Consider the following 16075-nt stretch of genomic DNA (forward strand, 5'->3'; position numbering starts at 1 on the left):
TCATTAAAACTTATCTAAAATGAAAGTTGATGTCAGATAACATAATTTTAAGGATTTAAAAGTGTTATTTAATCTTTGTGAACGTAAATGTTGATTTTTTAAGTTAACTAAAGCCTCTACAATTTTTACCTCCTAAAAACTACGAATTTTCAAATTTCCATACTGGCAGGTCTGTATCATATTAAACAAATCATCTTAATGGCTAAAGTCTATGTAATCCATGTTGGGGTGGGCTCCGTTCCACGCAAGGCAAAGAAAGATTCCAACTTGGAGTCAAAGTCTTTAGGTCTTTCGTTGGGGTCCCTGTATCGTACCGTCATGTTATTTCCCAAATACTTGATGAGCTCGCACGTCTCTTCAAATTGCTTCAGTTTTTGCTTGTACTTCTTTCGGATATATGCAGAGGATTTGGGGTTGTAAGCTGAGGAAAGATGATTGAAATAGCAAGTTATATCAACAAGCAAAGAATTTATTTTCCTCTTTAAATTCCCTTCATTCACTTTGAGGCTATGTGGTCTTGTGGTATGACACTAGCCTTCAGATCAGAAGGTCCAGGGTTTGAGTCCTGCTCTCAGCAGTGCATAGTTAAGTCCTTGGAAAAGGACCTTTACCCACATTATCTCACTGTACTCAGGTGCAAAATAAGTACCTGGATGTTAACAGCATAGTCTTTATTCAACAAAAGAAAAATGTAATTTCGCTTAACATATTATATGGCAATATCCATTAAACATGCACAAAGCGTTTACAAAGGTCCCTCCTAGCCAACAGCAACACTTAACATGTTTTTAAAAAAACCCCAAAAAACAGAACAAAACAACAACAAAAACAGAACTGCAAAAATATGATTAAAAAGTCCTGAACATTTTGTTTTTTTGATAAAATAAACCAGTATAAGATGAACTTTCTTTCTGGTTACCGGAAGTTTATCTTAAGCGGACTGCAGTGTATGTTCCATAATGCGACCAAAAAAAAAAACGTTACATGTTCAGTTTCAATTACCTTTTAGATGGTAAGCAATATAAATAAGAGCAGATCTTGTTGAGGAAATGAAGGGATATTTTGGTTTGGCATTTCCTGCTGCTGTGAGTGCTTTGACCATGGCGACAGCACACGTCTGCTCCATGAATCCAAGCATAGGCAGATTTGGGAGTGGTAGCTCTTCTTCTTTTGGAGGAAGTTTGTGAGGCAGCTTGAGGTTGGAATATTTCTCAGGAAGTCTGAAAATGAAGACCGTGACAAATATATATGTTAAGATTAATGATATGGAGAAGGTGTTGATGTAAGATTCTTGATAGCTCAGTTGTTAGAGCACTCGCATCACATGTAAAGGGACTAAAATTTCTAACTGCCCTGTCCACCCAGAAATAATTGGGTAGCTGGGTCTTTTACATGTGTCAGAAAGTACTTTACAATAGATTGAAGGAATTGCTATTGTCTGTTTATCAATATAGAAACTGGGATAAAATACCGCCCCAAGGGCCTAATGCTGTGAAGGACTACTTTTTTCCAACTTGAAAATTAGAAACTGCAAATTGCTTAGAGTTTGTTTGATCCATCGACATCTGCTGTATACATTTGACATAAGCTATATTTATTCAAATGATAATAGGGAAAAAAAGTCTGACATCAACCTCTACTCTTTTGGTTCATAAATCCTTGGTATGTAACCAGTCCTTCGGAGTACTAATAATGAATAGGTTACATAAAGGTGGCACAACTATTTCAGTAGCAAGATGTATAGGCAGATTCATATCAAGACATTAAAAGGGCAAGGATAGATGGTCTTTATTGACGACCAGCATATATTTAGACTACAAAATAATATACCATCACTCTGAAACCAGAAGATAGATTACACAAGGTTTGTATCCAGTCCTCTGGAAGAGTGGTTTTACACTTGCAATGAAATAGGAACCAGTTTTTTGATATCCCACTTTTCTTCCCTATTATAAACATTCTTCGAGAAAATAATGGAGACTTACAATACCAGAGAAATCTGTTATCCATACTGCAAATTATCAATGTTGATGAAACAGATAAAATTAAAGATGAAAATAAAGATAAATATGAACATTTATATAGCGCATTTCCTTGTATTAACCATGCTCAAACTCTTCACAATGTTTCATAACAATGGACTAAAAACATCCATTTATGAATTATACAATCCCGGGAAACAAAACCCCACAGAATTATAATATCATAACTTCCTTGATTTTTTCAAATACAGTCAAATTACTAAATCTACAGTTAATTGTCGAGAAAATAAATAGCAGCACTCACTTCATGAATTTGAAGAGTTTATCCTCCGTCTCCATGAGATAAACTTTTTCTTTGTATTCCACCAAGAAATCTGTGGTGCCCGGTTTGATTGCTTCGTATCTGAAAGAAAAACGGTAAAAGGTTGATCTTTAAATCAAAGGAGGATTTGTTGAGATAGGCACTGTGTGTTCTATATGTGGTATAGTATTATTGACACCCATCCATTAATTCATCCAACCACTTATAAGTGTTTTTGTTCTTGGCTAAAGAAGGGTTTTGAGCCCGAAACACTCTGTGAATTTGTGTTTTGTTGTATTTCAAGGCTGTTGAAGCTGAACTTTTCTTTTTTTTTCCACAGGGTATTTAAAGGTCTTTGACCTCAGCAACCCTAATTATGATATTTTATAGAAAGAACAAAACTGACTTCAATTACCAGCTCTATTTTAGTGTTTTTAGATAGCCATTTTGACGATTACTTTCTTACTACATTCTATCAATCAGACCACAAACGTTCGAGGTTACACATAGTATGGTGTGTTAGTGCGTCATATCTGGCTTGGAGTATTGTGAGTATTTTACCTACATGCATTGCATCAATATGTTATAGATAGAATGAAGTTGACGTCACTCCGGTCTTTGTTAATGTTTTTTGCCATCCACGTTCATGGTTAAACATAGTTTTGTGTGTTAGTCCGTTATACTTCCGGACGGCAATGTTGTGAGATTCTTAGCCAAGCACATACTATCTATAATATTCATTTTTGTACATTTCATTTTACAGTTTACAGTTCCTAGCAGTTGAGTACAATTATAACAAACCTGAGTTTTCCGTCAAGATAGGTGACAGGACAATAACCCTGGATTTCTGGCATCCTGCCGTCCAAATCCTTCAGGTTGATCCTCTTTGGAAGCAACTCTGGTGGTGGCAACTTCATGGGTGCCAAAGGAGGGACGTATTTCTCTGGATTGGACAGGAACATGTCCAGTTCTTTCTGACTTCCCATTTTGTAGTAGTGACCTGGGTGAAGAGAGAAATTGTTTGTGTTTAACCAGTTAACTGTCGTACTCTGGAAAAAGTAGTCCTTCAGAGCCACCAGGCCCGTGGAGCCAGAGTTTATCTTGGTTTCTATAGGGTGAAATGGACAATAACAATTGTTTGCTACCCTTTGGATAGGATGCTAGTCTATCACAAAGTACTTCTGCCAGATCTAACAGGCCTAGCTACCCAATCACTGCTGGGTGGACAGGGGTGTTAGAAAAAAAATCTCAACTGCACCCGGGATCGACCTCAATCCCTTTGCTTGCAAAGCAAGTGCTCTACCAACTGAGCTATCGGGACCCCCTTTACTCTGCAAAACATGTATTTAAAAAATTGGCCAGAAAACTTGACCTTCCATCCGGGGTAATTTAAATCGATCGATATTTGAAGGATGCGTTTTTTGGTCAAAATTTTAAATAGCATGGTTTTCCAGAGTATGAAAGTTAGAAACAAAAAAAAAAAAAACAACCCAAAAATCCCAATTATGACCAAAAAAAAACCATCTTTTTAATTTTGATAATAATCTTCCCTTTTCTATCTCTATCTATTAAAAAAAAAAAAGAAGATATTTCCCTTACCTCTGAATTCTGCAGCATACTGTAGTGTTGGATTGATAGAGCAGTCTACCAGCTCGCCCCATTCTGCCAGGCTTACTGGACAATACTGGCCAAAATCTCCGACCCGCTGGTCAAATTCTTTGGGAGTGATGCACAATTCCGCAATTCCTGCAGCCTTGCCTGAATAGCAACAAAAAAAAAAAAAACACAAATAAAAAACAAAAACCCCAGTAAATAAATCCTAAGCTATAACTTTTGCTCTTCATATATTTCTTTATTCAATATAATACAATATAGATGGTATGAATAACTGTTTTAAAAAATATTACAATAGGGCAGAGAAGTCGTGACGTCACACCTTCTACTCTTCCAGTTCCAAAATCCTTGGAAGTGTGTATGTAACCAGTCCTTCGGAGGACTAATATGAATAGGTTACATATTGAATCATGAGGTGGCATAACTATTTCAGGAGCAGGATGTATAAGCAGATTCTTAAGATTACGTGATGTAAAAGAGAGAGGATGGATGATCTTTATATTGACGATCAGCATATATTTGGACTAGAAAATAAGATGCCATCACTCTCAAACTACAATACCAATTACACAAGATATGTACCCAGTCCTCCAAAAGAGTAGTTTTACACTTCCAATGAGATTGGAACCAGTTTTTTGACGTCACACGTTTGTTCCCTATTGATAAAACAGGAAAACAAGTCCAAAACTATATATTAATACTATAAATAAAAATAAAAAAGAAATAAAAAAAAACAAAAACAAAACCCAGCAAGTCACTTTCTATTGCCAGAAAATAATAGAGAATAAAACCTTTTTTTTTGCGGTGATAGGAATTAAATTTTAAAGAGACTTATGTTTTAGTTAGATATGAATAGAGTATTATTCTCCCAAATTGATTTAAAATGATTATGTTGACAAATATGTATGTGGAACATTATGTTTAATTTAGATACTTGCACACACACAAAACACACACACACACACACACTGAAACTAACAGACACACACACACACACACACACACACACACACACACACACACACACACACACACACACACACACACACACCATTTCTTCCATACCTTCTGCAGTTTTCTGTAGATAATCCTGAATCCTCTTCACGCTGGAAGTAGCCAATTCATGGACCGTATCCCACAGCCACCATTTCGACTGCTCGGCCTGGACCTTCCGCAAGTTTTGATGCTCACTTGAGTACCAGTCCTTGACCTCGTCAGCTGTTTTGTTGTAACAGGACAATTTGATGGCCAGAATCTGGCTGCTGTCGTGGCATACGTAGGATCTAGAAAATCATTAAGAAATAAACACAAATTATCACAAAATGTTTCCTTTTTTTATCCAGAAAAAAAAGGAACACGCATTATTGATATTAATCCGACTACAAAAAATTTGAGCTTTTTTAAAACTATAGCGATATATCCACTATATGAACACAAAGTACTTTACAAGGAGTCCCAAGCCAACAGTTGTACTTAACATGCCGGACGATAGAGACAGCTCTGTCACTAGCCAGGTCCCTATCAGAAAAAAATGTAATATCACCTAAAAGGTGTCATATCAAGGTCTACATTCGACGTGTTGCTGTTGACTAGGAACCCTTTGTAAACCGCTTTGAGCATGTTTAATGGATATTGCACTATATAAATGCTCAAGTGTTTTTTCTTTTTTAAACTCGTTTTACACCTGATTGTGATGAGAGAATTTGAGTAGAGAGCCTTTTTTTATGGACTCCACCTTGTGCCGCCTGCATTGGGACTCAAACCTGGGACCTACCCATCTCCAAAGGTGAGAGTCAAACCACATGGCCATTAAGTTGCACAAAGTAGAACCTAAGTGTCAATCCATTAATATGTTACTAACTTGTATATGCATAATTCTTTAAAGAATGGGCTACAGGTTAGTAATGTATTTATGTTTTCATTGTTTTTACTTTGTTGTTAGCTGAAGATGGGTTTTGAGCCCAAATAATTCCGTGTTTGGTATTTTGTTATTTATTTTGAAGCTGTTATAATCATTTTCATTTCTTACTTTTTACAGACCACAATTTCTCGTAGCTTAGTATCGCAATATACCGAAGGAGTTTTAACTCATTCTAAATCTGGATGTCAATTGACAGATTTTGAAAGTCATCACCTCACATACTCTTATTCTATTATGTTAGAGTGATGGAAAATCTCCACCGACCTATTTGGTGCTACTCTGTCCTTGACCCCTCGAACCATGACCTCCTTCCCTTCCATTTCCAACTCGATGACCCTGACCGGGATGATGCTGTGCTCGGTCATCAGATCTATCTGTTTTTTATTGGATGGGAATCCGTCCAATACATATCTAAAGGAGGGAATAAAAAAAACAAAAACAACAACAATATATTGTTATTATGATCAAAATTTCAAAGTAATCATTTAGTCATTGCTAGGCCACATTAAAAAAGAAACTGAATTTGAAATTTCAACTGAACCTTAAATATTTAAAGATTTCATAAAACAATAAAATATCTCAATAAGATTGACTTGAGTCATTTTAAAAATCAAACAAACAAACAAACAAAAATAAAACACCAAAAAAAAAAAATCCAACAAACAAACAAAACAAAAGAAAAACAACCTCCCCCCCCCCCCCCCCCCCCCCACACACACACAAAAACAAACAAACAAAAAAATCACACACTTGCGGCCTGAAAAATAGTCATAGAGTTAAAAACAGGGATTAGATTTATATATATCTACATATATATATACATACACATATATATATATATATATATATATATATATATATATATATATATATATATATATATATATATATATATATATATATATATATTTGGTGTTTAAGATAAGGCAATCTGGGGACAAAGTCAAAAGTATTAAAATTTGGTCTGGTCAAGGCAAGTAACATGAATTGTAGAAGAGCGTATAAGAATAGATAAGAATGGATAAGATAAGACATAAGTTAAGATAAGATAACTTTATTGATCCTTTATGGAAATTATAATTTAGTATCAGAACGATCCATAATAACAAGACATTTCCACATTCTGGTCATGCATTCATTCATTCAACAGACTATAAAATAGAAACCTAATCACATTATGCATTGTCAGGTAAACCCCCCCCCCCCCTACAAAAAAAACTAGCGCTTTTATATAGTACAATATCCACTAAATGTCATCAGAGCACTTTACAAAGGTAACACATTTGTCAGAAATAAATTTCTTCTAAAAGTATTAATTACTGAATCAAACGTGTTCGATCCATTTATTTTGCTAATTAAATCTAAAACTAAAACTTTTTCTATCATAACAATTGATTTCTTACCCTCTAGTCTGGCACCTCATATCAAGCATGGCAATTTCCAAGGCCTGGATTTGAAGGTCATCTGGTACGACTCGGCCTCGGAACAGATGCCAGTTCATCTTCTTTGCCAGGTCTGATTTGGGCTGTGACATCAGGACCTGTCGCATTGCCTCTCCCACGGACATACGGACCACGCCGTACTCCTCAACAAATCGATTGGCCACTGTGTTAAATATATGGAAATGAAAAATGTGAACACAATGTAATGTAAGGCTGTGTTGTGTGTTCCGTGCCGAGAGGCAGCAGTTCACATCGCTCTGTGTTTTTGTGGGTTTTTCCTGGAATTGCTTCAAAATCCCACAGACAAGAACACAAAACTACAGAAATTCTTTCTTCATTAGAACTATCTCGGAGTGGAATGGGCTGGATGAACTGGTCATCATGACACCACATCTAAACGATTTCAAGGCCGGACTGACATGGGCCTGCGCTCAATGAGGATGCCGCTGAAATACAACCAGACCACATTGGTTTCTTCAGCACCTACCATACAGATACATACAGATACAGCAGGCAGACCTGCCAACTTGAAAATTTAAAAATTCGTAATTCTTAGGGGATAGAAATTGTAGTCACTATAGTTAGGTAACACCATGGCACTGCGGTATGGTTTTTGCTTCATACCTGAAAGGTACCAAGTTTAACTACTCGCAGTGCCATATGGTCTGAGTAAGTCACTTAGCCTTAGCTCACTTTTCATCGCTGTACTGCAGCTGACGCCTGAGTTATTCCAGTCTTCCCTTGGAATAGATCCTAAAGACAAAATCCCCCTTAGGGATGAATAACAGGAATTTTTCATTAAAAAAATTTTTGAACATTAAAAACAATTTATCCTCACCAGGATTAAATAATACTTCAGAAAACTTAGAAATGTGTTGTGGCATCAACTTTCATTTTCAATAAGTTTTAAGGACTTAGAAATGCTCAAGGCATTCTGAAATTTGAGCCAAAATTTCGTAGAATTACGAAATTTTCGTAATACATAGTAGAAGGGCTAGTAAGGTGACTTGAATTAAATCGCCTTATTAGTCTGAAGGGGGTGTTATATCAGTATGAATCAAAATGACAAAAAACAAAACAGAAGGTAAAATAGTTCTGTGAGCATTCACTCCCAATAAGTCATGAGTGGGCACACAGAGACTTTTTCCCTTCTCTGTTCAGATTGTACATGAAGTGTTACACTTTAAATTGGTTTTGTTGTTGACTGAAGAAGAATTTTGATTCCAAAAATTCTTTGTTAAGTATTTTGCTATTTTATAACGTCGATATATTCATTTTGATTCAGAGATTATCATCTGTAAGGGCAGATAACTCACGTGTAGTTTTTCCAGACTTGGGGGGTCCTATGATGGCCAGTTTGATGGGAACGACAGGTTTGGGCGTGTCTTGTTTCAAGTAGGTCATTGGGTCCGTCATGAAAGTCTGTCTGTTTTGTTGGTTGCACAGGAAGTAGATGTGTGAACGGTAGAAGCATGGGAATGTGGCATAGCCTGGACCACTCATAGGCTGGACACAGTCACCATCTTTCAACTACAAGGCAAGAGTTAATGAAAGAAAAGAATAAAAGATGATATGGATTAACTTTTAACTTTAACTTGAGCTTTTATAAAGCACAATATCCACTAAACGTGCTCAAAGCGCTATACAAATGGTCTCTAACAAACGGCAACATGTAACATGTAGACCGAGACATGATGCCTGTTAGGCGATGTTACAATTTTTTCCGATAGAAAAAAGGCTGTTAACCACCAGGTACTCATGTTTACACCTGAGTACAGTGAGAGAATGTGAGTAAAGAGCCTTTTCCAAGGACTCAACTATGCGCAGAGTGAGGCTCAAAGCCAGGAACTCCAACCAAAAGCGAGAGTCATACCACAAGACCACATACTCGCACACCTTTTTTCCAAATTCATGAATTAATCTGTACAGAATAAAATCGAATACTTAACACGTCAATTCAAAATTTTGAATGATTTAATACAACATAGATTACAACATTGGAAAAATAATTCATAAATCTGTTGAATAATACAGTGAAATCCGTATAAATTAAACACTCTTAAAGTAAACTTCTGCTTAAAATCAACACCCCTTGTTGGTTATAAATTTTCTGTTCTTTATCTAAGTATGTTCCACTGATAATGGATGAAGTCAACCTTGCTTAAAGTCAACCCATATTTCTGGTCCAGTGGTGTTGACTTTATCAAATTCCACTGTTAAACACTTCAAAGAACCGCTGTGGTTTCCAATAATGTTTGGAGCCAATCTTAATCAAGTAAAAGACCGGAAGGTACAGGGGGCAAGTCCCAGTCTGAGAGGTGCATAGTTGAGTCCTTGGAAAAGGCTCTTAATTCATATTCTCTCACTGTCCAGGAGTAAATTGAGTACCTCGCTGTTAACAGCTTTGTCTCTTACGGAATTTTTTTTAAAGCCTAACAGGCATCATGTCTCGTCCTGCATGTTAGGTGTTGCTGTTGGCTAGAAACCACTTGTAAAGCACTTTGAGCACATTTAGTGGATATTCACTGTATATAAAGGTCAAGTTAAAAAAAAAAAGATTTTAAAGAGTGTTAATATTATGCAAATTGCATAAATGCGTGTGGGTGATAAAAAGACAACTTATAATAATAATGTAAAAACAGCGCGTATTCCATATTGAAACAATTCTAGGGGTCTAAAAAGTCTTGAGCTTTTATATAGGACAATATCCACTATATGTGCTCAAAGTGCTTTACAAGGGGTCCCTGGCCAACAGCAACATGTATGAGTAACATGTGGAATGAGACAAGATGCCTGTTAGGCGAGGTTACAATTTTTTCCAACAGAGACAACACTGTTAACTTATTACTTATACTTATTTTACACCTGAGTAATGTGAGTAAGAGTCTTTTCCAAGGACCCAACTATACGCTGAGCAGAGCAAACCCAGGACCTTCTGGTTCAAAAGCGAGTGTCATACCACAAGACTATATAGCCACACTTATGATGCAGAAAGCTTTAAATATTGACCAAAATTTTAAAAATTAAAAAATTTTAATCTCACCTTCACAGGATCCCATCGGCCAAATCTACTTGGTTGTTTGTAGCCAACTTGCAACATTCGCTTGGCCTGGCGTTCATTCAAAGGATAGACACGTTCAAACATGCTGTGTCTAAATTCTATGTACGGCTTCAGCTTCTTGTTGAGGATGTAACGAATGATGTGGGGTTTGCGACCGGCTGTCACGTCCAGCCGAGGGATAAGACATTCTTCAAGAGTTTCCTGTAGTTGAAAAATGCATGAAAATGTTTGACTGACAACTAAGACTATCTTTTATGTCTAAGGGGGTCCCGATAGCTCAGCTGATAGAGCACTTGCTTCACACGCAAAGTCCAGATTTTTTTGCCCCCCCCCCCCAGTCCACCCAGCAGTGAATGGGTAGCTGAATCTGTTAGATTTGATTGAAAGTACATAGTGATAGACTAGCATCCTATCCAAAGGATAGCAAGCAATTGCTTTTGTTCATTTCACGCTATAGAAACCCGAATAAACTCCGGCTCCATGGGCCTAATGGCTCTGAAGGACTACTTTTTATGTCTAAGATCATTTACAAAATGAAAAAAAAAAAAAAAGAAACTGTGAAAAATTAGAGGGGTATAATTTTTTTAAAAAGGCCTTTTTATATAATTGATATAAATATTTTATCCAGTTTAACACCTTCAATTTTTCTATATAAAAATAGTACAGAAAACTGGGTATAGGTCTCAGTTTGAAAAGCTAGAGTTTGCTGATAAAGCACTCACTTCACAACCAAAAGGACTGAGATCAGTTGCCGGTGAACTCGAAATTCCCCCCCCCCCCTTAACCCTTTTTTCACCTAACAGTGATTAGGTAGTTGGGTCTGTTAGATCTGGCAGACAGTACATGCAATAGACTAACGTCTTATCCAAAGGGTGGCAAGCAATTGCTATTGCCCATCTTATGGGATAAACTCCAGCTCCATGGGCCCGATGGCTCTGAAGTAGTGCCGCGCTGAGGACCGGTCCTTGGACCATAATGATCGCAATGACAATGATCTATGATGAAGGCATGACCCCTCTTTCTAATGGGTTATTGTTTGAAATGCATGTGACTACTAAAGATGTGTGTGTTTGTGTGTGTGTGTGTGTGTGTGTGTGTGTGTGTGTGTGTCGAACCTAGCAAGTAGCGAGTCCGATTTTTTGTTTTCTTTTGTCCATCTCTTGTCACCACTCCTTTCTATCGCATTGTTGTCATTTAAAATAATACAATAATATTAAAATTTCGTTTGGTGTTTTAATTAATCAAATAATATGAGTTTCATTAGTTTCTTCCTTCCAAAAAACCCAGTTTTTACGTCTGTATTTTAAAAAAGTCCAATAAGAATATTTGGGGACCCCGATAGCTCAGTTGATAGAGCACTCTCTTTATACGCAAAGGGCCAGAGATCGATCCCGGGTGCAGTCGAGTTTTTTCTGAATCCCTGTCTACTCAGCAGTGAATGGGTAGCTGGGTTTGTTAGATCTGGCGAAAAGTCACCATGGACCCCACTTATTACTTATTAACTTATTACCGCATCCACCCCCTCTTATTATAACTTCACGTCTCTCTCTTACTCTTCAATGCTCGCTGCCCTCTAATGTGTGTGTGTGTGGGGAGGGGGGGGGGGTAGGAGTTGCGTGTGTGTATCAACGCCACGAACAACTCGATCAACGCCTTGGGCAATGCCATTATCTCCGTTAATGGGGATAAATTTCAAATTTTATTAAATTATCGAAGTAACAATGAAGTACGGTGAGCAAATAAAGAAGGCATCACCCCTCTTCTCTAATTAGGTTACAATTTGAAATGAGTGTGACTACTCCGTGTGTTTTACTCCTGTAGACCACGGTTTTCATCGTGTAGCGGTCTTTAACGGTTCAAGAATGAACGATCCCACGGTCCCAAAGGTCAAAACGGTTCGAACTTCCAACAGTCTCTCAGGAATGTTCAATGTCGAAAAGGACTGCAGGTCCTAGGACTGGTCCTTGCGGTTTTCATTTCCCAGGGACCGTAGGACCGTGGTCCTTAAGCTTGCACTACTCTGAAGGATTACTTTTTTTTTCCTCAACACCTCCCTTTCCCCTTATCTATCTCTCTTTTGCTACATTTAGCCAAATATGACATTTTACCTTCATTTTTTTCTGTCTTGTCTCCAGACACAGGCCATGGGTCGAGACGTTGTTGTTTGCTTTCTATTGGTTTCTATTTCTTTGAGTTAATGTCTTTCTCGAGTGTAAGTCAAAATTTCATGATGCCAATTTAATCTATAAAAAAAATAAAAAATTATGCCCTTCCATAACGACATCATAAGATATCGTCACCTAGGCATTCCACAAAGGAATATAGATAATTCATCAAACAAGATGTCTGATGTCAACAGGAATCACCCATGTTGTCCAAGTGAGCAAATTGAGGGTTAATAATCTTGCCCAAGGTAAAAAACTAAAGGGCCTGAAGCAGGGCTTGAACCCCGGACTTTCTGGGTCACAGTGCAGTGCTTTAACCACTCAGCCCCTTCAATCTATAACTGACACTTTATTCAACAATTACCAAGATATAATTTTTTTTTAAACTGCTAAAAATTATGCAGGCCGTAAAGTGTCATTTTTCTTTTACCTCGACGGCCGTCAGTCTGTTTGTGTCGTCATCATAAACCTCATTGAAGTCGTTCTTCATCCTCTCCACAGCATCCTCCTCCAATTCTTCTTCTTCCTCCTCTTCCTCTTCTTCCTCCTGAGGAGAAATTATTTCATAAATTAAAAAAATCAAAATATACCTTGGAATAATCTGATGATAAAGAGTGTCATGTGAATTTAAATGCGACCAAACTGCTAGAAGATGTGGACTGAAAAAAAGTATGGTAATAAACAAAAACGAGAATATCAGCTTTAAAAGAAAAAAGAACAAAATACCAAACATGAAAAACTTTTCTTAAGTCAACAACAAAAAAAAAAAACAATAAAAAATAAAAAATCATAAATGCATTACTAAAACAATCAGAGTGACTGATCAATACAGTCGATGCTCATATCCACATATAAATATGTAGGTTTGAAAATAAAAAAAACAGATTTTCTCTTTTTGTATAAAAATGAATGAAGTTGACATCACCCGGCTCATTGAGATGAAAGTCCCACTCACAGATTATGAATGTTAAAGGCTGCACGTAATGTTGTGAGCTGGTAACATTTATCTGGCAGACAGAACAGACAAAGTATTTTACCTAAACGCATGGCATTAATACATCAATTATTCTAGATAAAAAAAATACTGAGTCTTACCTCAAACTCTTCAGCCAGGATGGCTTCAATATCGTCTTCCTCATCCTCTTCCTCCTCTTCTTCCATTTCCTCCTCGTTTTCAGAATCATCCCCATCTTTTTCGGCCTGTCGCAACACATGAGTTTAAAAAAAACAACAAAAAAAAAAAGCAAAAAAACATAAGAATATGTTTTAGCAATGAAAAAAATGGCTGAGAATTTTAATTAAACTATTGACCCTATATTCAAATGGATAGAATTTTGATTTTATTTCATAATGGTGGAATTTTGTGTTTTTGTGATTGATTTTATATTATTGAATATTGAGAAGACATGTTTTAGTTACTTTATAAAGCAATACATCTAAGTTAAAAAAAAGCAAAAAAAAAAACAAAGGGAAAAGGAAATAAATCTTTTGGGCCAATGCCACTATGTGATCACACCTTACAAGAAATAGTTACTATTTTTACAAGAGCTAAATAGATCATTCTACTACTCTCTCTAAAAATGAGAATATTAAAAAAAAAAATTTTTTACATAAAGAAACAACCCCAAAGTCCAATTGATAGGATTTTGTTGTTTCTAAATGCCGAGTTCTGGGTGTCTATTATTCTGGCATGATAGTGTTTTGCAAAATTTCACTGATTTGAATTGCGGCCGCAAAATCTGCAATTTTTTTTCAAATTTTTTTCAAATTTTCGAGATTTTGCAGAGACAAAAAACAAAAAAAACAACAAAAAAACAAAACAATAATACATTTTTTTTAAAAGGCAAAAAAAAAAAAAAAAATAAAGACGATTTTTTTTTTCTTTTAACTTGATAGCTCGTGTATAACATGAAAGATAATTAATTAAGTGTAGTTTCTTTTTTACTATCCCATTTTCTACTTTTTTACTGGCGCTGATATGAAGCTTACATTTGTTGCAAGCACAGTGAAACCCTTAAAAACAAACAAATACCTTTCTCTTTCATGAACTAATTATGGGTTTTTAGGAAAATTAACCGCAAATTTTAGAATTTTTTTGTGCAAATTTTGCTGTTTTTATCTTGCAAATTTTGGGATTTTTTTGTGTGCAAAAAACCGCCATGTCAGATTATTGATTTTCTCTTAGTGAATATTGGCAGCACTTGTTTTAGTTATTAAATAACGTGACACATCGAATTAAGGGTGGGTTGAAGAAAAGCATAGTGAATTCCCTCTCTGGAAAGGACATTGTGTATTGTTCTGTTGATGGGACAACATTCTGGGATAACGATAGTATGTGATAGGATGACCACTACCTTTAATAAGTGACTGTCACTTTTACCAGATATTCAGAGGCCTACATACCCATTCCCCCTACAAGAAAATATTTTTAACATTGAATAAAATCCACTGAGAAAATCAAATAAACCAACCCCAAAGTCAAAGCAATAAGATCCCCCCCCCCCCCCCCCCCCAACAAAAAAAAAGTAGATGATTGATTTTCTATTATTAAATATTGAGAACACATATTTTGGTTACTTTATAAAGAGAAATGTTCCTTAACTGAAATGTGAAATAGTCATTGGGTTTTGCTCTGTGAACAGAACGACATTCTGGTCTAATGCGGTAATATGGTAGGGTGACCCGAACCTTTGTAAGTAACCATTAACCCTCACCAAAATCTCATGAGATCTATCTACGGATTGCTCCTGCCCTTACTAAAGGGAATAGAGATTTTGGTGGTGAAAAAGCTTCCCCAATACAGGACTGAATTCAGCCCTTAACTCTCTCAAATCTAACGCTGACTATCCCAGTATTTGGCCCTCTTTACTTTTAATTTTAACCCATCATTTTTCAGAGACAAATTATAGATATATTAATAAAGCCACAGTTTTCAATTTTTTAAATTGCAGTTGAATAAAACTATATCTTGTCTTGTCATTAAATTGCAACTCCATGCATCGATGATAATCACGACTGTATGTATGGTGGTATGAGAACAAAATGCATACATACATATATATGTACATATATACACATTAAATTTCATTTAAATTGGGTAAATGAGTATATTTTATTCATTTTTGAAATTTATTATCAAACAATTCTGAGAGATTAGACTGCATGGGGGAAGAGGCCTAGAGTTGAGTGAGTAAAATGAGTTTGAAATGCCTGAATCCAGACGTTTCATCTGTACGTACCAGTCTTGTTTGACGCCTTTCTTCTCTTTCCTTGACTAACTCTTCCCTACGTTTGGCCATGGCAGCATCCTACAGAATTGAAAATTAAAAAATTGAGGACTCCAAAAGAATTTCCATAAGATTCAAATATTGCAGGAAATCAGTTATTTGTGTCGCTGTGTGGTCTAGTGGTATGACACTGGCATTTGTATTAGAAAGTCCTGGGTTAGAGTCCCAAATAGTGCATAGTTGAGTCCTTGGAAAAAGGCTCTTTAGTCATATCTCTCACCATAGTCAGGTGTAAAATGAGTACCTGGCTGTTAACAGCGGTGTCTCTGTCAGAAAAAAAATTGTAATATCGCCTACCAGGC

General features: G+C 36.3%; 1 protein-coding gene across 1 annotated transcript in view; it reads right to left on the reverse strand.

The window, feature by feature from the left end:
- LOC144967411 (adenylate kinase 9-like) overlaps positions 1 to 16075 on the reverse strand; it is a 71412-nt gene that overhangs the window by 1497 nt on the left and 53840 nt on the right. Inside the window, exons 34-46 of the mRNA XM_078904579.1 lie at positions 15726 to 15794; positions 13582 to 13686; positions 12917 to 13033; positions 10304 to 10522; positions 8577 to 8790; positions 7222 to 7423; positions 6083 to 6229; positions 4963 to 5180; positions 3883 to 4041; positions 3085 to 3283; positions 2287 to 2385; positions 1003 to 1220; positions 1 to 421 (exon numbers count right to left, since the gene is read on the reverse strand). The exon at positions 1 to 421 is cut by the window's left edge and continues 1497 nt beyond it. Coding sequence (XP_078760705.1) covers positions 210 to 421; positions 1003 to 1220; positions 2287 to 2385; positions 3085 to 3283; positions 3883 to 4041; positions 4963 to 5180; positions 6083 to 6229; positions 7222 to 7423; positions 8577 to 8790; positions 10304 to 10522; positions 12917 to 13033; positions 13582 to 13686; positions 15726 to 15794 — 2178 coding nt within the window. The 3' untranslated portion in view covers positions 1 to 209. The remainder of the gene's footprint in view (positions 422 to 1002; positions 1221 to 2286; positions 2386 to 3084; positions 3284 to 3882; positions 4042 to 4962; positions 5181 to 6082; positions 6230 to 7221; positions 7424 to 8576; positions 8791 to 10303; positions 10523 to 12916; positions 13034 to 13581; positions 13687 to 15725; positions 15795 to 16075) is intronic.

The sequence above is a fragment of the Berghia stephanieae genome, chromosome 3 (assembly GCF_034508935.2).
Source record: "Berghia stephanieae isolate SIO BIC M18660-M18661 chromosome 3, UCSD_Bste_1.3, whole genome shotgun sequence".
Classification (NCBI taxonomy): Eukaryota; Metazoa; Mollusca; class Gastropoda; order Nudibranchia; family Aeolidiidae; genus Berghia; species Berghia stephanieae.